General features: G+C 37.8%; 1 protein-coding gene across 5 annotated transcripts in view; it reads right to left on the minus strand.

Annotated features, from left to right (window-relative positions):
- The window catches only part of nectin1b (nectin cell adhesion molecule 1b), a 138,382-nt gene extending 119,293 nt beyond the window's left edge, over nucleotides 1–19,089 (minus strand). For 2 of the 5 annotated variants that reach the window (XM_046864127.1, XM_046864126.1), the window contains exon 1: nucleotides 18,289–19,084. In XM_046864127.1, the coding sequence (XP_046720083.1) occupies nucleotides 18,289–18,343 (55 nt within the window). In that variant the 5' untranslated portion in view covers nucleotides 18,344–19,084. Of the gene's footprint in view, nucleotides 1–18,288 lie in introns of all 5 variants that reach the window. The other 3 variants (XM_046864122.1, XM_046864123.1, XM_046864125.1) reach the window with 3 other exon arrangements.
- Nucleotides 19,090–22,641: the final 3,552 nt, after the last annotated feature.

Consider the following 22,641-nt stretch of genomic DNA (forward strand, 5'->3'; position numbering starts at 1 on the left):
CTATAGCAACATGCAACAGTCGTTTTTTTCATCAAATGTTGTTAATTCAGTGTATTTTTTCAAGTCATGTAAGGCTGCAATGAAGTATCGATTTGAATAGCAACTCCATTAAACACCTGGTGAATTTAGTCAAACCTGGCAGCTCTGACGGATTCGTTGTCTTTGTTTACAGTACAGCTGGTTTTTAATTCAATCTAGCTGCCAGGGAAATTATCTAAGATCTTGTGGCACAGCTTAACCACTGACAAGCTATAAAAAAAAAAACAGAGACAGGAAAAGGGAAAACGTATTGGAAGTAGAAACACAGCTGACTAAAAGAATGGACGAGGATACAGAGCAGGGGGTGAATTCAGTTACTCTAGCTTACCTAAACACTGGGGAGGTGCTCACAGATGCAAATAAAGCTCAAATCCTGTTAGTTTTCTTAAAAGAACGTGCTTTTTCACCAGTGGTGGACATGTGTTCTTTTTCTCCTTTCTTAAGCTAACTCTTATGTGTGCCCCTTATTGCTTTTATTGTCATTTCTCCCCCTTCAAAGGCTATAATGATGCAACCCTAAAAAAAGAAAGAGAGTGGGGGCATGAGCACTGAAGTATAGTAACGAATTCTGACAGCTTCTTCCCAGGGATGAAAATATTAAATCTTCCCCCTTCAATGTAGGGAATAAGAAGGACCCCTCTCTCTCTCTCTCTCTCTCTCTCTCTCTCTTTCTCTCACACTCTTATTTCTTTTCTCATCTCATTCTCCACTAAAGGCTCATACATTGCATTACCTACCAGAGAAATCAATATAATTTTGGCAGAAGGTACGACCCAGGACTTGGACTACTTCTGTGAAGGAAAGCAAGGGTGCGAAAAACAGAGGGAGGGAGAGAGAATGAGGTACTCATTGAGTGCTCCTTCTGCATAATGCACTTACTTGTGCACATAATGGGGTTAACACTTGACCCCTCCAGCAGTGGGAGTACACACAGCACATCCCTTGCAATGATTCAGTCTGATACACTCAATATATCTGACTATAGCAGATCTAAATTCACAGCATGGCAAGAGTGCCCATCCGTATGTGGAGATAATGGCCAACTGCTGTGTGCCATGGAATATGCACAGAGGTTGCTTTGACAGCAAAAAAGGTGTGTGTGTGTGTGTGTATATATATATATATATATATATATATATATATATATATATATATATATATATATATATATATATACTGTATACTGTATACTGTATAGCTTATATGAACTGTAAATTTGTTAAATCTAAATTATGTACTGTAATATGTTAAATTCTTAACAAATTACAGTATAATACCCCTTACTGATCACCATTCTTAAGACTGGGTAGGCTAGGCCACGTCTCAACATACAATATAGGGTCATCAGAACACATCATCATAAGTCAGGGACTACCCGAGGAAGTCTACATAGACGAGCACCAGTTTGCAAGTGAAGGGCGGCGCATAAGCTGCTAAATTTGCCTGCCCCGCAAAACTTTAAATATTTGTACAAATTTGTCATAACGCTATTTTCCTTGTAAGATAGAAAAATCTTAAGTCGAGCCATTGTGTCTTGGGGACCATATATATATATATCTTATTACACAACTGTTTGTTATTGTTTATAAGAGGATTCTGTGTTGATACCCAGAGCACCTACTTAAACTCATGTTTACTTAAAACATGATTTAGCATGCTTACAAAAAAGGCTATACGCAGAGTATGGAAATGAGTATGGTTGTAAATGTTGGGTTTTTTTGTTTTGTTTTTTTACAAACCGTTTGCTTTTCATTTAAAAACAAAACACAATAAAAAAACAGCATTTAATGACCTTCCTGTTTGATTTACATAGGATTACTCCATTCAAATATATTCCCCACCTGCCAGATGTACATGTGGAGGTGTGTATATGAAAAACCCACAGTGAAGCTCAATGTAAACCACAACTGGAAGATTGGGAAATGAAAACTGTCAGACTTGCACTAAATTATACATTTATTTAATAGTCTAATAATAAATAGTAGTCTTCCTCCACTACACTGTGGGGTCATAAATTGAAACAGAGAGCTCTCTTTTTTCACAAGATGAGGCTCAATTTACAAAACAAGCTCAGACAATGAAAGTCCAGATGTGAGGTAGCGTACAGTATATTTATAGCAGCTGGTAAGTAGAACAGAATAAAGGCTATTGAGCATAGCAGTGGAAGTTAATCCATTACGACTTTTCATTTCTATATGGTGTGTGTGTGTGTGTGTGTGTGTGTGTGTGTGTGTGTGTGTGTGTGAGGTAAGGTCAGTTTCAAAAACCTGGAGCGCTGTCGGTTTAATTTGTACACATAATCTGAAGTTAAATAGAATATGTCAGGAAACAGCATCTATACAAAACAACAATACTATTCATCAAAAACTACAAAGCATCTGCAGCATGCACACAAAAACAAGCACAGCAATTTGTCGAAAATGCCACCAAAATGGTAGCTCATCAAGAGAACACATCATAAATGTTGTGACTCTGTTTGTACCACATCGCACCGAGAGCTCTGATGAATCGCTATGCTAAGTGTAGGCTGTCAAGGGCAAAGCAGGGGGCTCAGGGGTGATGGATTTTCAGGCCTAGATGTGTGAAAAGCAGCTTTGGATGTCAGGCTTCCCCTGATGCCTATTCACTAATGATCAATTTCCCATCTGGCACCAAGTGGCCTAATGCATCTTCACCTCACTCTTAAAAAGAGCTTTCAAACCTGGAAAGAGACGGAGAGAGAAAGATAGAGAGAAATAGACATGTAGAAAGCGATAAATAAAGTTGCAGGTTTCTGGAAATGTATTAACAAACACAGACAAGATCAAGATCAACACTGGTTATTAAAGTATGTGGCAACCATGCTGAGATTAAAACATAACTCCCTATTCCAGCCCGAACATGACTTGTAAGTGATGATATTCAAAAGTACACATGGAAAGACTCGGAGAAACGGCATTATTAACAGTCAGCAGTAATGCCTGGTTGGATGGCCTCCACTTGCTCCCCACAATGCAGTTCATGTGCCTGCATAATTAATCCTAATAAGACCGAACCTTAATACCAATTCGTTCTCATAATGCAGCGAGCACCCATTCTCCTGCTGCTGACTCAGAATAGAAACATCTGGATGCGTTGTGTAAAACATGCAAGATCTGCATGCTCGATAGTCTTACTGATGCCAGCAGCCACACAGCTGCTTCAGCACCACCAAAATCAGGAAACCTCCCAATTACCGAAGAGCAGAAGGACATCAAATGTCAGTAGGAAATAAATGACAGCAGTGCCTTGTTTTTTTAGACAAGCATCACTGTGTACTTGCTTTGTTAGTCAGTGCAGGGAAAAGACAGCTGTCTGCTACCAAGCCATCTTTACCTGATAGTACTGGCATAAAAAGAAGCTTTGATGGACACTACAGGAAGCTCCAAAGAACTTGGGCAATTGTAAAAGCATACATACAACCTCAGCCAGTTCCTGGTCGACGTGGACAATGATATGAAGGCAGCAGAAAAGCTCTTAAAGGGGGGTTTGTTCATGCTAGACTGGTACTGACATAATGCTGCACAGCAGCAGGAAATAGAAAAACCTAAGCAAGGCATGATCGCTGGAGCCCCATTACCTGAGTGGAATAAAAGACCTTTGCATGTAACAACACATAAAGATCAAAGCAGCAGGTGTATTGGAAGGCGGGAAAAGAAAGCATGAAATATCTGTGAAATCTTTGTACCTCCGACAGATGTGCGGCTCTGTGTGTGTGTGTGTGTGTGTGTGTGTGTGTGTGTGTGTGTGTGTGTGTGTATGTGTGTAAGCGTGTGCTTGTGTGTGTATATGCACACTGCTGCTGGTGCAAATTCATCTTCAAAAAGCAAAGCTTAAAACTCCATGTGCCTGCTCTGACATTCTGCCAGGAGGAGTTGATCTGAAAGATTACAATCATGGATTGTCCCAGCAAGCACAAAAACACAAACACAAGCACCCACACACACACCCACACACACACACACACACACACACACACACACACACACACACACACATTAATGCTTTTAATTAGATCAACAAGCAAAATCAAAGAGTTTTATAAATCTCCGATATAAATGTAAAAAAAAGCCATTATCTACATGTGACATGTCAATTGAATTGAATAAGCTATAACACACACATAAATGAGATTTAGCTGCACGGTGAAGCTTGGCCAGAAAGTGTGTGGTCAAGAGGCTGGTCTCTGTAATCCAAAATCTGTCTTCCATCAACCCTGTTCAGTGGTGTAATGTCAGATGTCAGTTGGAACAGTGGTTTTGCACACAGAGTGCCCACTACACTACTACGCCTTTCCAAATCTCAGAATTCGCTACACATTTCACACAATTTCAAACTGCATCACTGTCATGTGCACACTACACAACCAAGTAAAGTCACAAGTAAGTTAGCCGGTATAGTCACCAAACACCGAAAGTAGTCAAAGACTAGAAAAATCTGTACTAAAATCATGCACTATGCACTAGGCTTTATTGGCAGTCACATTAATCACAGTAATCAGAGGAATTGGATGGAGTGAACCCTTTCTATTATACCACAGTCAAAGGTACAAGCCTGAATGTCCATGATCAATATTCAATTATAATTTGTTACTGAGCAAGAAGAGAGATTGTGAAAGCAAAGAGTTAGCTGTATGGCCCAGCCAATTAGTCTAACTCTGCCATCACATCCTCCCCTCCTGTTTGATTTTATAATTTTATTTGTTTGTTTTTCGAACCCTGTGAGCTTATGCGAAGTCACTAAAACGTTAACAAGAGATCTCAATACAAAGAAAAAAAAAAACAGCACACAAAGATGTAATCAAAAGCAAATACAAATAACAAACCACTTCTGCAGTTTAAAAAAAAAAAAAAAGGCGTGTAATTAATCTACTTCCCATCAAGCCGCACAGGTTCCTTCTGACACCAACGCAAGTCATCAGTGACTAGTCAGGTGTCACATTTAATAGCTTTCCAAACTTTAGCAAAAAAGTGTGTGCCAGTTTTAGCTAGAAACATTTATTTCAATCAAAGCAAAAAGGCATCCACTGTGTTTATGCATTTGAGCAGACCTTCATCAATGAAAGTAGGTGTAACAAAGGACACATAATGAAGGCAATGTCCATCGATGTTTATTCTTATAGTTACGATGCCCTTATGACTGTCACATCTCCATACATGACTGACCCCACCACCCATGCCTGTCAGACTAATACAAATCCGAAAAGCTTCCCAGCATCTCCATGACGACAAACCCTGGCCAAACAGATGGCCTTAGTGTGTTCAGCAGCAATTAAAGAATGAGAGAGTGTGAGCAGTGAGTGAAGAGAGAGACAGAGAGACAGAGACAGAGAGAGCGAGAGGGAGAGAGAGAGAGCGAGAGAAAGAGGGAGAGAGAGAGAGGGAGAGGTGTAGCACGAGAGAGCGAAAAATATTTGGGGAAAAAGTGGGTCAGAATCAGGGGGAGTGGGGCCGGGAAAATGAGGCTTACTCTGCTGCAGAGCCACAAAGCACTCATCCTCAAATGTATATATACAATGTGTGTGTGATATATATATATATATATATATATATATATATATATATATATATATATATATATATATACATATACACACATCTGTGCTTTAAAATGCCAATTCCTCAAAAATACAACTCCCCGTTCTCTCTATTCCTCCCAGTAAACATTTCATGTCATCCACCCTCCACTTCATTAATAAGCTATGGGGATAAAGGGAAAAAAAAACTAAACAGAGCCCTGACCATAAAAAAGTCTATCTATAAAAACTAGAGGAAGCGGAAACCCTGCTGTCATCCCAACGGAATTAACCCACTAAATAGTGGGTTGCTGATTAATATTGTTCACAGTTTTTTCATCAGCACGGTTTTGTATGGTTTTTATATTGAATATTTATATGACAAACCCATTAATCTCATGCAAACCATTAAACATTATGGCATGTTTACATTTTGTAGTTTAAACACATCTTTGAGCATATTTGCTTAAAATAGTAGGGTGGAAAAAAATTCTTCATTCCAATGTATCATGAATGACTTAAACCACAGTAATAACACTCACTGTGTGAGAGGAAAAATGAAGCGTGAGGAGGAAATCAGGCTGAAGTTTGTAGCTTGGCATTAATTTGACTTCAAATGAGATGACAACCTACAGCACAACTCTTATGCAAAATGTTTTGAGCAGTGCTGGAAAATAAAACTTTTTAAATCAATTGGAATTGTAAGAATTTTATAGTAAGTATAATTAAAAATGAAAGACAAATATGTTAAGTTTAAGTCTGCTTGCTTGCATACCATTTGTATAAACAAAGTTTTGTACTTTGAGAGATTGTTTAGCTGTCATAGGTTAGAAGCTCAGAAACCTTCAACGGCCATAACCAAAATTGTCGTTCCTTACCTCAATGACCTTCCTCTCCTAATTGTACGAGATTTTAGAGATTTTTAATGAAGAATGTATGACCGACTAGGAAACAATTACAGGGACAAATTCCATCGGTGGTTCTACTACTAAAAATGATTGTACAAACTCTCTAAAACAAAATCGGACCCAAAACGAGTTAGGTCTATAATGCACACCTGTTTTGAATCCGTTTTTATTGACCATACTTTCTTAATGCAGAATTGCTTTTGAGGTATTTTGGGACATCTGGGAGCTATTTCTAAATGTTGACTTAATGGAGCTAATTCAGTAGATTTTAGGACCCGGGAGCATTTCATGCAGCACCACAGTCTAATGAAACTAAAAGAATACGAAAAACACACTGTTATACTGAACCTGGTTCAAGCTTCCGAAATGGTTCATTCCGAGCTACAGCACTCCCAACACACTCTGGCCTCCATCCCCCACTGAGCCAATAGATAAATCAGTCCACAAGTACAGACACACACATGCTCACACACAAACCAATTATTATTTATTTCATTAATTAAGAAAAGAAACTCCATTAAGTCATGTATGTCACGGTTCATAAGTTAAAATCATGAACAGGGCTGGGTCCATTGGTTCAATATTCTCTATTAAAAATTCTGGACCTTTCGTTTTCAAATTACCCTTCTTAGGTTATGCCATTCCAACATCGAAAGCATTTTAATTGTTAACAGAGGCACTACACAGATTCATAATGGCAAAAACAGGATCCACAAGTCAGGCCAACCTGATCTGAGTTGCTGCTTTGAGTGTGTGATGGATACACCAAAAGTAAGCCAATCATTGCTTAAGAGAGAGAACTTCTGGTTGGAAAATATAATTATTCTGATAGCCTAGCAGTGGTGTAGGAGGAGCAGGTCAAGACTATGTTGGCCTAGTATGGTTCGACATTGATTCAAGCTAAGCATACATGACATTGTGTGGGATTTTTTATCAGCATGAGTGAGTAACCCTCCATCTCACCATCCAGATATAACTCTTGGCAGCCTATGGAACACCAAGGACTTGGCTCTTACCACTAACAATCCCCCATTAATTTTCCTCAGCAGTATTTAAGCTGCTTCTAGCTCTCTTACTGGTTAATGTCATAGCTATGCCAAGTCTTCCAATGCCATGCCAGATTCTAACATCCCGAGTCGCTCTGCTGGCACACAACCACTTGTTAGGTTGTTAGAAAGGGAAAGGAGGGGGGATTGGAGGGGTTCCCTAGGTTCTCTCTAGATTTTAAAACGATTTAAATATCATAACTAAATCATTTGCAATATAATACACAATATTTATTTAAATAAATAGCAAAAAGTAAAATAAATGAGAAAATGGTTCAGGAACTAAACTCTACTCATATTTTAATGACAGTCATTTTTCAACACACTGTTACTCTCAGGCCTAAATAACAAAATAACACAAAAAAATAAACATGATGAAAAAATGCTTTGCTTTCACTTGAGAAATTGGCATTGACAAAATTAGATATCAGAGGTAAGTAGTATGGGAACAGATGGGTTGAGTCTTCAACGGCAAGGAGAAAATGAGTACTTACGGCTCCAGATTCCCCTTAGGGAGAGGAACCGTGTCTAAGAGCTTGGATAAAGTCAATTCATTATCAGTGCAGGATTAATGCCTGACATCACTTTCCTTTTAGATGGATGGTATATCATGAGTATGTAGGTACAGAGTCTAAATAAGAGGAGTAAAACAAATTGAGGCCACGCTCTCTCAATTACCTATGTGCACTGAACCTTAAAGCCATTTCCCCTTTCCTCTGAGCTTAGACCACATGACCCATAGGATCATATTACAAGCCTTTTAAATGTCAGTGCAAATGATTGTCACTGATAAAACAAGGACTTCTGGTGACAGCTCTATTGTGATGAAAAGCCACACCCTACAGCACAGGCTGATTTACTCTTTAACCCCTCTCTTAACCCTCATGTTCTGTTTACCCCTTAATAATATATGCCCCATTGCCCCACCCTGTTTCTTTTTACATTATCAATGCAATTGACAAAAGCATGTTTCATGATGTCCTTTTCCTCCTCCTGCCTTTCTACCCCCTTAAAGATGTCAAAAAATAAATATAATCTATAACTCTACAGCCCCCTCTCTCTCCAGCCACAAATAATTATTTGCAAAGAAAGCTAAACAAATTAGGTGCAGACACTGAGCGCTACAGTAATTTAGAGGATATGTAGGCACATATTAAGGCCAATTCCGTCATTTTTTACAAAGCAGCATTACAGGACCACTCAGCCTGAAATGGGAAAATCAATAGCTGATGACAATGGTTACTTTAGCATTAGCCTTTCTACCGGGCCACAGAAGGATCAATGTCAAACTGCAGGCTATGTGTGTCTGTCTGTGTGTTGTGTAGCCTGTATCTTTACCCAATCTTCTGCCTTTTTTATGTCTGCTATAATGCAATAACTAGAGTGAGTCTAAAAATCTTTAACAACAACAAAAAAACCACACACACACTTCAACAACCACCTCAGGTCAGACCTCAATTTGTTGGCAGTGTTGCTTTGAGAATGCAGCTTTGTTGGATGAAATATCGTAGGCCTGATCAGATTTAACTCAGGTCCATGTTCAGAAACTTGGCAAGGCAGGTCTCAGCAAGGGCTCAGAGACACACAGCGACAGAGGACAATAAAAGCTGTGTTTTGTGTATTGTAAGCACTACTTAGACCCAATCTGTCTAACCTGCCTGTAGCAGCATGCTGATTCAAAGACTTTCAGCTTGGTGTATGGGAACGTTTGACCGACTGGAATTATCGTACAGACAATTAAAACTGAAATAAATCTGCCTCAAATCGATTCTTTTTAAATTATCTTTGATGTGAGCAAAGTAAGGGCCCTAACTGACTTGCCAATAAAAATAAATCATAACATGAAATATGTGAAGCTGTGAATAAGTGAGACTGAATCAAGTGTACATTTCTAAGAGTTATAAAGACAGGGAAAGAGAGACAGCTGGATGCACAGACTGTGATGATCATACGACAGCACATGCCTCCAGATGTTCATGACAACAATAGCACGTCAGCAAAGATCACATTCAGTCTATTCACTCACCTCACCCCACACCCCTCTCTATCTCTCGCTCTCATCTGTCCACCCCCCACCTACATACACACATTCCAAATCAAATTGCAGCTACATTCCCCCATTTTCAATGCCATATTCCCTTGACAAGCTTTTTCACAGAATCACAATGCAAGTTTCCTTAAAGGAAGCATATCGACTATGTAACATTGCAATAAATGGTTATATAGTTTTACTTTAAAAGCAAGTGCAGGTTCTAAAAGAGAAGGCCAGGAATTATCAAGTTTCTTGAAAGTTAGTTTCCAGATATCTAATAAACTGCTTCTATCCAGAAACTGCTAAAACTCTAGTCTAGCCGACAATCATAGGTAAATTTTTCCTAATACAAGAGTTTAAAAGCAGCAAAAATGAGGTAACTTGTAAGTTCTTTGTCTACTATAAGTTGAAATGGTACATTTCATTGGTAAATTTCTACCAGTGAGTTTCTACCACCAAGTACTGACATTAAATTCATAGCTGTGAGATTAACCACATTTTCCAGCATCTGTGTTCGTATTGGTACAGGCAACAGTTGTATTGTCTATGAAAGGATTTTTTCCGGAATATGCATGCCAGAAATGTAACAAAAAATTTAAACCTAAAGCCATAAATGTAGCATAAAAATATATGTAAATATAGCCAGCCAACTCTGTTCTCCATACTCTGTTCTAGTGGTTTAAATTAGTCACTCGTTAGCCGCGGGCAGTCAAACACCCCAAAATGTCAGGTCTCATGAAGGCATTGTGTTTGAACAAACCTAAGTCTGCCTGCAGAGAGACAGAAAAGCAGGAAGAGAGAAAAGAAGCAGAGAGTCAACAAACAAAAACAAACAGATAGAACTAAACAGAATCATAAGGAACAGATGAGTTATGGCTATTTATGCAATCCTGAAATGAGACTGCTTGCCTATAATATATCTGCTGGAAAAAGGGAGGGAAAAAAACACCACTGCTGATCTCTTTATTCAGACTGGAGCCGAGGGTGAGGGGCTTAAACATCTAATCTCTCAATCGAGATAAGAATCACTAAATCAGACTAATGCCAGATCAGATCAGCATAAGCATGACTGGATTTTGATCACTGATTTTCTATGGTTTTCCTTAGCAAATGTGACCAATACAACTCAAACCAAGACAAGATTTTGAAGGTTTAAAGCAGAAAATTACAAATGTTATTTCTGTTGTAATTTGTCTGTATGTTCTAAGCTTTTGTAATACGAACGTCCATACTTGTCATGCCAATAATGCAATCTTTGAATCTTGACTCGCCATGAGTGCTGACTTTTAGTAAGAATTTGAGAAATGTGTGAATATATCTCATATTCATACATCAGTGCTACAGAGAGGGCAAGGCATGTTCACAGCGGGAGTCTATGCAGCCTCTGAGAATGTGCACACGCACACACACACACACACGCGCGTGCTGAAAGACAATGGACGTCTGCCTTAACAACCAGACCATAATAAGAGGCGACCATCACAGAAACTTCTTTGCCTTCAGGGCTACTTCAAGCTTACTAAGTACCTAATTTTTGCATCGTTACTCACTCTGTAGCCTTCAGAAAATGGATACTTGTTCTTAGTCACTTATTTCTGCTGTGCTGTTTATGTGTGGTGCTGTCAGTGTTTATTTTTGCAGGGATAACACCTTGTTCTCAGGAACAGCAGAGCAAATCTAACAACTAAATTATCACATCCATTTGAAAAAAGCAAATGCAGAAAATGCAAATTAAAATACATTTTGGGACAAGAATGTTGACATGTCAACTCTAAGGATTAAGGGTAAAACATTATAACAATATATGAAAAAGATTTGGTGCAGAAAATTGGGAACTTGTTGCTCTTTTGGCGCTTATCCCTGCCTAAGAGTACAATCATTCCAACAGCTCAGTTAGAATTGAACCTATTCACATTAGCAGAGACAGGTCAAGCTGCCACTCCCCTCTCACCTACCTCAATGTCTGTCTAATTACTTATCACACTAACAGTACATCTGAGAAACGTGTGCCAAATGCCACGCCATGTGTCACTTTCTTCCAAATACCTTCTCCTTCACACAATGGCTCAATCTCTATCCCCAGGACAGACAAAAAGACCAAAAGAAACACAAAGAAAAAAGTCCTCTGCCTTCCAGCAACCCTTGAGGTTAAGAAAACACACATTGAGACCTGGCTGATGAGCCAAGCAGATTTTCACTCATTTGCTGGCACATTGACCTCGTGTGAAAACACACCTGTTTCTGGTCAACACTATTCATGCTCTTCCTGCTTTATCTGCCCATTTGTTTTCAGTGAAAAAAAAACAGATGTTTCTGTTCAGCAATTATGCCTAAATTAAGGCCAGCAATACAAGGCAATCAATTTCAACAGCAATTGAAAAACATCACACACACAAATACAAACATCTACACCCAAAGAAACTCCTCATGTAGCTAACACATAATGGCTGGTTAGAATAGTGCAACACTAATCAAGGAAGTTATTTGTAGCTAGAATTAACAATCCAACAAATCAGTGAACTGCTGATTGTTGTAAATGCCATACTGAGAAATACCTGGGTGACTAATTGCAATTAATTTTCAGTCTGTCGTTTACAGACTCATTCACACTCTGGGCACCTAACAAGCGGCACGTATGGTGTCTAATCTGAGCAGAAGGTGACATTTGTTACATTTGCATGTTGCCAAGTAGTAACTTGGATTACATGTTCTCATTTGAAATAATTACATTTTGTGCAAACAGGATTTATATCATGCCTTTATTCCTGAGTTTATCTTTCTGGACTGTCATTTGGGATATTTGTCATCTTATCAGGACATTTGGAATTTAGCTAAGATGATCCTACTAACCCTGGTAAAAGACACTTTGGTGAAAGGTTTGGCAGACTTCACAGAAATTCCTGTTTGAAGAAGGCATCCACATTGCTATTTCTGGCATACATCAAGGGCTCATCATATAAATCCCCCTTCAAAGTCATACAGGCTGTGTACTGAGTTACAGGTAATTGGGAAGATAAATAAGAACAACCCAGCAAATCACACAAAATATGCAACGTACCTCTAAACGTGCATATAACAAATAGTGACAAATTTAGGAAATTATAGATGACCTTACAAATAAAAAAATTAATAAAAAGGAATATTTAAAAAGGAATATTATGAAGGCATTTTGTCAGCCTTGCAAGAATCCTACAGTACACACTTGGTTTCCTTGTCATGCCACATCCAAGTCTACCAACAAACTGGGCAAGTAAAACATGCAATACCACTGTATGATGGATAGCAAACATGAATTCTCCTAAATTTGTAGCTTATTTTCACTAAAACTCATCTCTCCAAATTGTATCATGTCCACAAAAAAATTCATTTTTTTATATTTTTTAAACGTATGTTATAACTTATGTTCTGCTACATTACTTTAACTAACAAGTGACATATGCCTTATGGAATTATAAATTGATGCAATTCCAAAGAAGATGCACATATTTTCAGGAACACATGTTATTACAAAGTATGTGTGCTCTGAGACTACATGCTGCTTCTTGAAAGTGCTTCTTTTTAATTATATACAGAAATAAGACACATGTAATCAGAGTTATTGTATTCAAAGCAGCAAAGGCACAGGTATTTCTGATTGAAGTGTTCACTGGAACTGATTACACTACGTGATGATGTAGAGAGCATGCACTTCGTTCCAACTGTTTCAAAACCACTACTTTAAGAACAAGAGTTCAAATAATCAAAAAGCTCTACACTTCGTACCACTTTTCTACCATCACTAATAGCATGCTTCAATCTGTAAAAAAAAAATCAACGTGTCTGAAAGCAAGAAATGGAAATAACAGTTGTGTGAATATCCAGGTGAGACATTCTCTTTAAATCAGTTCTTAGATGTGACCAACCTCCCTTGTCTAAAAACATTCTTCCGAAGCACAGACATCGCTGGTCTGGCTTCTATTGTATAGGTCACAACAGGTTGTATATCACTTAGCACTTCAAAAGAACTTGACTTTAATAGGCAAGATCTTTGACCTCAACCTGAAAGACTGTCTTGAAGGTGGATGACTGAATTCTTGTGTTTGCATAAACACAAGAACCACACAACAAGAAGTTGTGTTCATTTGCTGTCATTTATCTGCTAATCCTGCTATTTAATTCTCATCCAAGCAATGTTGTATCTGCTCATATTACAAATGCCACTCACACATGATTTTTGTGGTTAAAATGGTAATCAAAGGCTGTTGAAGATATCCCCATTTCCTCTACAGCTCTCTGACTTGACATGTTCAAAAGGCAGCAAAATTTGATTACCTTCACTAAATCCTAGCCATCAGCATAAGCCTTTAATAAACCAGCACTTTTCCCACGAGAAATGAATTTCATGCTTTTCCCTGTAAAAGGGCAGGTACCACAAATGTCATATAAAATTAGCAGGCTAATAGTGGTCGACAAGGTCAACATATTTGGTATTTTTCAAAATACTGGAAACGATCAATCTTCTCATTCAGCCAGGATATGACAAGCCAAACTTTTGGTGCCATATAACACATAATCACATTAATTCTTATTAATACTCTAATATGTAGTGATCATCTGACTGACAGTAGCCTTACGTCAACTATACCTTGGTGTGCAACAAAACCTCATTCAAACACAATCATGAGATATTGCAGCCCAGGGGTAGCAGCAAGCTAGTAGGCATCCATGGGGGCACAGAGAATACAATGAATAAATTCAAACAAAACTGAAAACAGCTGACCTCACAAACAATTACAAATCTTCTAAATGGTGATTCTTACTTGTTTAAGTTTTAAACAAGGCCCTTGCAAACTTACCCCTCAGTGAAAACTGAAATCAGGTAGGCTGGATGAGAGAAAACAATGTATGACATAATGCAAAATTATATTTTCACATGTTCCAGGCTTATTTGATGCTAACCTACATTTTTAAGCATGTCATAGTACAAATGCTCTTTTTCCATGCATGCTTGTGTTACTTTTACAAACAGACAAATTGAAAAATAAAACAGTCACAAATCTACATTTGTATAAAAGTATATTTAGGATATTATTCAAATAACCTGTTACTGACTGAAGTAACTATATGAGTTAATACGTAATGACTAATGTTCAGATATGTTCTTAATTATAATCTTATATACATATATATCCTGCTACTGGATTACTTACAACTCACACATTTCCCACATATGAGGTGGTTACAACTGTTCATTTCCTGTTTTCCATATGCAAGCTGTGAATTCCCTGATACCAGGAAGTGGTAATGATAATGCTTATCATGAGTATTTGTGAAACCCTGGCAAGACCCGCAAATTAAAAAACCAATGGATTAATAAAAGCACGGTGGAAAGTTATTAGAGCATCTGTGTTTTTTTCCCCACTTTCTGACTACACAGCTTCAAAGAACATAAAATGTGATTGCCTTGGCCTGAAACTAATCCTGATTCTCACCATGAGCAAAAAAGATCATCTCTACACAAATCAGAACAAGTCCTTCTGATCAAAGAAAGACCCTCAGTATCAACTGACATTGCTGCAACCACATCTGCTGTGGTTGAAAACTGAAATTTCTCTATATTAAAAATTACATCTATAAATCGTTTTGGTGTTATTAAAGGTAACTGGTTATAACATTTTCTCACGGTGACTGATATCTACAGCTGATGTGCCAAATCAAGAAAATAATAAGAAATTTCTTGGCTATCTGTTGGGCCTGAGAATTTCCTATAAGTTTCCTATTAATCTTATATGAATAGTCTGATTTATCTAACACTGTGCATGAAAGGGAACGTAAATTTGAGCATGGGTTAAGAACGTGTGATAAGCTTGCGAAAATAGAAAGAAAATCTTGACTCTGAAACAAACTGCCAAACAGACAATTTCGAGGTCAGAAATAATCTGGGCAGACTCTATCAAAAGACAGGCACCAATTCCCATTACTAATTACTGAAAAAAAATCACAGCATATCCTGGTAATATGTTCAACCTTAATAAGATTGGGCCAAGAACTTATGTTGAATGTGTGAAATAAATCCATCTCTTTCTACAAAGAGTTAAGAGTAAGAGCCTAACCATATTTCTCAATGAGCTGATTCTTGCAGTAAGTGGCAAAACAAGATACAGCATGTTCACCTAATTCATCAGGCGTCCCACCTGTAAAATAATGCTTACTCTGCAACACGTTTATTTTTTTAAACACAAAACATCATATCATATTATTCACTGTCTCTTACACAAACACACATTTTTGTGCAATTTCTGAATTCTGAGACAAATTTCTGTTTTCTCAGACAAATAACGTCCATATGCCAAAAAATTGCCTCTCCAGCTGCTAATTACAGAAAGCGTTTTTCATCCTAATGATTTGAATGCATGCTTTGTACACAATTATTCTTGTAGGCTATCCTAAATGTGCTGAATTTGACAATAGGGAGAGGCCAGGTTTGTGTACTCAGAGATCAAGCTGTACAGATCTCAGACATTGCCTCTTTGTGCAAGCTCACAGCCTCACCCAGCTGTGTCTGTGTGTGGATTTACATTTCTACAGCTTGAAATCACAAGTCGAAGCATGCAAACAAATTGCCCATAATTTGAATGGCTTGAACTAATCATGGGAGAGGGAAGGCTGTAGCTTAAGAAAGAATTAGAGTTACTGAGAAACAATGCTGAAAAAGCTCATAAATACCTGTTTGTTAAACTGAATGTGTTTTAGGACAAATACTATGGATGTCACTGCATGAGAAACAAAATTGGGTGCAATCTTTAAATACTATCTCATCAAACATCCAGGGTTTCATGTCTGTACAAAGAAAAAGTCTGTTCAATGTTAAATGAGAGGGGAATCTAATTTACATTTGACTAAGAAGCTGAAGGCAAGTCCTTTCAAGCCCAAGGAGCTACCTTGACCTCACTCTTAACGGTCAGAAGTAGAGGTGTGGTATTGATTGGGAAATGTGCTTGCAAAGAGTGTTTTGCAATGGTTAAGATGGCTTCATTAAGGAAAATGGTTTGTTGTTGAGGTCTCAGCGGAAAGTGACAGCTGGGCAGTGCTGCTCAAATGCCAGATGCATCTGAACTCTTTAGAATTCGACACCTGAGTCACATTCAGTGTTTCATATGCTGCTTTCTGGATTTCACAGAAAGGAGGGTCAGCATCAGCTTATCTAACGAGGGGATAACTACAGATTAAATAAGATTCAAGTCTGCTGACTCCTTATATTCATAGATTTAATGAATGTCATTTAAAGACTATCTAAGCAAACAAATGGGACAAAAATATATTAAATATTAAATATTTTTGAAAGTATGTGAACCCTTTTGGATTAACAGTTTAATTTGAAAGTATAGGGTTTTTTTCTTCCCGTTACAATTAGGTGTGAGCACTTATAATTTTTAAGAACAGAATCTACCAAAGTCTGATCGTATTTCTTAATGTATTACATTATAAAAAAAGTATTATATTATGAAAAAAGGATTCCACCAGACAAATATTGTTCTTGATGCTGATCAGACTGGTAAAAAAAATTACAAAGCCATATCTAAAGATGGACATCTACAAATGGAGGAAATCTAAAATCATTGTTACCCTTTTAAGGAGTGGCTGAACCAACAAAGATCACTCCAAAAGCAAGATGTGTAATAGTCTATGAGGTCACAAAGAAACCCAAGGTAACTTCTAAGCATCTAAAGGCCTTGTTGTATTCCCGTATAAAAATGATCCCTTCTGAAAAACATGGTGGTGGTAGTATCATGGTTTGGGCCTGTTTTGCTGCATCTGGTCCATGATGGAACAATGAATTCTGAATTATACCACTGAATTCTATAGGAAAAGCAGGACATCTGTCCATGAACTTAATCTCACACAAGTTGTTCTAACAGAATAATTCCAGAAGAATCAATGAAATGGTTTGGAATTGCCATGTAAAAGTTCTGACCTTCAATCTAACACAATGTGGAGGGACAAGCATTGTCCAGAAACCTATCAACATCCCAGAGTTGCAGCTTTTCCGGACTGTGTTCAAATTCGTCCATGCCGATGTGCAGGACTTGTTAATCAACAGTTACCAGAACCTTCCATTTGTATCGATTTGTATCTATTGCTACACAAGGGGGTCAGATCAGATTTTTTTGTTACCACCCAAATATATGTCCTATTGGATCATTTTCCTCAACAAATAAATGACGAAGTCTCATTTGTTTACTTTGCTTCTATATGTTCACTCTTAGGACTTAACAGAAAGACAGAAATTTGTACAAAGAGATTCAGAAAGTTTAAAGCACCACTGTATAGTGTTGTGTTGAATTACTCTGTAAAAAGAGGAGACATGAGCAGACAAGAAGAATGAATGACACTGCAACCACTCAATCTTGTAAAAACGACTGTCTTTCTATTGGTGATCTTTATCATCCTGTCTTCAGATGAGTATCTCTATCACGCTTTTTTTATGGAGTCTTTGCCGCATCACTATCGCCATCTTCCCCCTGCACTGAACGCCAATCCGGGGGGCTCGAGTTCCGTCTGTCTCCTAAACTGGATCCTTTTCTATTTGCTGTATCCTCCCACTCAAGTTCATGTCAAACGAGCATAAAGGGAGTCGGGTTAGAGCGACTTGCATTTTCGCGCAAAATAAAAGCCCATCCTGATTCCTTTTAACACTTTCTCACATGAAAACGTTCTTTAAAACGACTCGGAGAGCGCAACTCTACTTACCTGGTGTGTTCATAAGAACCACCAAGAGGATCCATGAACCGGACCGCATTGCCATGCTGTAAGTCGTGCACTGAAAATCCGCGGACTGGTGCGAACACTTTAGAATAATACACCAAGTTCAGCTCCGGTTGATGATCAGTTCAGCGGTGGATTTGTTACAAAGCCATGCACAGTGAAGAGCCTTTCCAGCCACTCTGTAACTCTTCTACAGGCTCGATCCGCCACAAAGCCCCGCTAATCACCAACAGATGTAGGCTCTGCCTGGATCGCGAACTTGATAAGTCAAATGGAGATGCAGAATTCAAAGCAATCCGGATGATCGCAACTGTTCGCGCAAAGAGATCCGACTGGACAGTTGGCACTTTGCGTTTCCCTCTGTCTTCGCGCAGATCGCGATGATCCAGTCCGGCTTAACAATTCGCTTTAGATGCGTCAGTACCTCTGAACCCCAAGTCCCAGTTTTCCTGCAGTGAAACAGGCCCTTTTTTGTCTCTTCTCTTTCTTTCCCAATAGTGCGAAGTTCTAAGGGTCCCGGTTATGTGCCCTTGTCTTGGGGAAACGGGGAATATGCGATCGTTTTAAGACTGTGCACGGACGCCAGCGAGGAAATGCGTCCAGCTCTATTAGCAAAAATGATTTTCCTCGGTGCGGGGAAAAGCAAGAAAGAACGATTCAGATGAAGCTGGATCACCTGAACTGATGTAGCGGACAGCGCGAGCGAGATCCGAATCTAGTGACGTCATAAAGCAGGGAGGAGCATTGGGGCGTCATCAACAGCAGAGTAGTAGCTCAGTTTAAATTCCGTTCTGAACGGATTACGGTTCAGATCCACGCGAGGCCACGCCCTCTACAGTGAACACCGAGAAGGACCTCTCTCTCTCTGTGGGGATGTGGCAGCCATTCGGAGTGCTTTCAATGTTTTTATTTCGATGCACTATCGCGCACCTGCATTATGGAATAATGATTTATTACTAATTAATAAACAGTAACAAGTGAACTAAGTATTGACAGTTTCCTTGGCAGTTTTATTTGCCATGTTCCAGATGTGCCAGATTCTGCATGGTAGAATAATTTGTCACACAAGTGTGTAAAAACTTTAAAAAAGGTTTAATTAAATGGTTACTTAAAATCGAATGTTTTACATTTCAATACACACATTGGTATTATTTATTAGAAATTATAATAGTAGTCCAACATCTGGACTATACGTTTTTCAGTTTTAGTTTATTGCCGGAGTCCAAACTGCACAGTGACATTAACTTTCATACAACAATAAGGAAACATAATAATCCATATCGTTCTATTCCTGTCACCCCTCTTCTCTCTAAACATGCTCCTGAGGTTGCAGTGACCACTGTTCCTGCCCTTTTTCCCTCCCACTTCGTCCAGGCCTGCCTCTGGATAGTGTCCTCTTCGATTAGAGGCCACTCTGTGCAGCTTGGTTTTTCATCAACGCCTTGGGTGGTTCCATGAAATTCCGAAGTAAGAACAGGAGCTTCGAGGATGGATTGGACTGTAGTTAATGTCAACAGTCATTAGTTTGCTTCTAATCACCATCACTGTACCCTACAACATTGTATATCTGCAATAAATGGACATTTGATGCAACCCAGATGAGGATGGGTTTCCTCTTGAGTCTGGTTCCTCTCAAGGTTTTTTCCTTATGCCATCTCAGGGAGTTTTTCCTTGCCACAGTCATCACCGGCTTGCTCATCAGGGACAAACTTACTTATAAAGAACATATTTACTTTTAATCACCACATTATCTGTATGAAGCTGCTTTGAGACAATGTTCATTGTTAAAAGCGCTATACAAATAAAAAGGAATTGAAATGAATTTATGAAATCACAACTTGATTTCACATTTCTCTTCCCAATGGCTTCCCAATGGCTGTCCAATTGAAAACATATTAATTTAATTAATACTAATTAAAATCTTTCTTAAGTGTTGCTTGTTGGCAAAATGTTTTTTTTATTACTGTAATATTTATGTATTAATGTATGCTTTATTACAGTTTGGAAACAAAGTAGTTTATGACTTTATTAGATCTCAGACTGTGGATATGCTTCCATTTTTTTTTCCAAATTTCAGTACAGTATTTGGGACTATTCTCACATTCATCTTCAGTAAACACTTTACCCTAGACTATTGACCATGAGATTTGTTAGTGTGAATAGGGACACGTTACATTTTAGACTCCATATTGTTTTCCTACTTTGTATAGTACATTATACATGAGATTAATTTTAGTTTACTTAACTTCAGGCAAATTCAACATTAAAGCTAAATAAACCCCAAGACTGTGCCAAACTTTGTATAAATAAAAATACTCTATCAAAATTCTGACGAAAAAACAAATACTGATTTTGGGTTCTGATTAGTCTGACTAAAATCATGAATTTTGCTTTTCTGACAGATCCAGTCTTGGTGTTAGTTTATGATTGAATCCAATGCAAACAACATTAATGTATCAACACCATATTATAAGAAATATATCCAAACAATAAATGTTCTGCCTATATATCACTGAGAAACAAGTACATACATTATTCAATACAAAAAAGGCACTACAAAAATTTGCAATTGTGCAGCTTCTGAATAATACATTGTTATATTATTGTATTGTTTTATTGTTTTAAATTGTTTATAGCATCTGCAAATGTTGCTGATATTCTTGAGTAGTACTTTAAATGTTTAGTCCTCAGTCAGCTGAGACATTTACAAATCTGTATATATGTGCACACACACACACACACACACACACACACACACACACACACACACACAAACACACACACACAAACACAACACATTTTTCTGTTTTACAAGAAACTTGCAAAACAATAACTTTTTTCACATTAAAGGTCTATATTGTATTTACTGTTCTATTAGTTAATACAATTTCCTAGTTGCATTGGTGACATATCTGGCTTTGCCAGGTGCATATTCAAGCTTTTATTTCCTCTTTATTCACAGTTCACCCTGTCCTACAATTTGCATGGAGTCTTGCTCCCCCTGGCTCAAGTGTAGCATTTTTAGACAGCTTTGAAGATTCCACTTTGAAAACAATCATCCATTACAAACTGACAGACTCTTCTCCTGCATGGAGTAAAGTTCTTCACACCATAAGCACAGAAAAATTCCATTCTTTGTTCACAGTTAATGAGACCTAAAAACATTTGCATTATGAATGAAGACCTTCTGTATAAAACTTTAATGTGCAGTTTTCTTTTACAACTGGATTCTTCAAGCTTGTCATAGATAAGGCCAGGGCCAGTGTTATGACTATTGAAAGAACTGATGCACTGACTTGCACACAATCCATTGCAAACACGGAGGAAATTCTTTTGATGCTCACGTATCACATTCCACTAATTAAACAGGGACAGAGATTCTTACCTCTTAAAAATACTCCAGAATAGGCATTGAGACTGCTTTTCTGTTTAAGGAAGATTTGGTTATCTTTTATAGACTGGACATAAAGAAAGAAAGAAAGAAAGAAAGAAAGAAAGAAAGAAAGAAAGAAAGAAAGAAAGAAAGAAAGAAAGAAAGAAAGAAAGAAAGAAAGAAAGAAAGAAAGAAATGCTTGTCGTGAGTGAATTAAATGTTAAATAAAATAAAAGCCTAAAATATTAATTTATTGTCTTTTCTGTAAGAGATCAGTTTTACATTGAAAGAACCCAGAGGACTCTACCGGACCATTTTGTCAAGAACCTTAGTACCATTAAAATGAAGGTTTTCTGTTGTAAGATGTATCAACAGTGAGGCACATTATAATAATGACATCTTGGTTTTCTTTTTTTTTTTTTTTTTGCATTGAAGGTGAAGAAGCATTTGAGAGCTTTTGAAAATTCCACATCTTGAAAATTTAAATGGAATATATGTCATGTTTTTACTAGAACATTTACAAAATCAAACTGTTTAAAATTCCATTGATATTAGTAACAGAAGCAGACCACCAAATTCCTTACTAAGCAAATCTTTTGAAACAGCTACTCTTAAGGTTGCAAATAACACTTGATATTTGGTTGTATATCCCTTGCTTGCATAAACTGCATCAAGCCAACAACCCTTCAAAAATCAACAAACTGCATTCTTTTATTCTGATTATTTTTCCAGGCCTGTAGCACAGCTTTTCAGATGTCTGATTTAGAGGGTTTCTTTCCCCAGGCTTCTCTTTAGGAGGTAAAATACATATGTTGTGTGCAGTGTGTTTTGGATCATTGTCTTGCTGCATGATAAAGTTCCTCTCATTTATATTGGATGCATTTCCCCAGATGCATTTGAGAGAAAGTGTATCTCAATGGTTAAGCCTCTGGATTGCTGATCAGAAGGTCAGGAATTCAAGCCAT

Source organism: Silurus meridionalis, chromosome 13 (genome assembly GCF_014805685.1).
Source record: "Silurus meridionalis isolate SWU-2019-XX chromosome 13, ASM1480568v1, whole genome shotgun sequence".
Lineage (NCBI taxonomy): Eukaryota > Metazoa > Chordata > Actinopteri > Siluriformes > Siluridae > Silurus > Silurus meridionalis.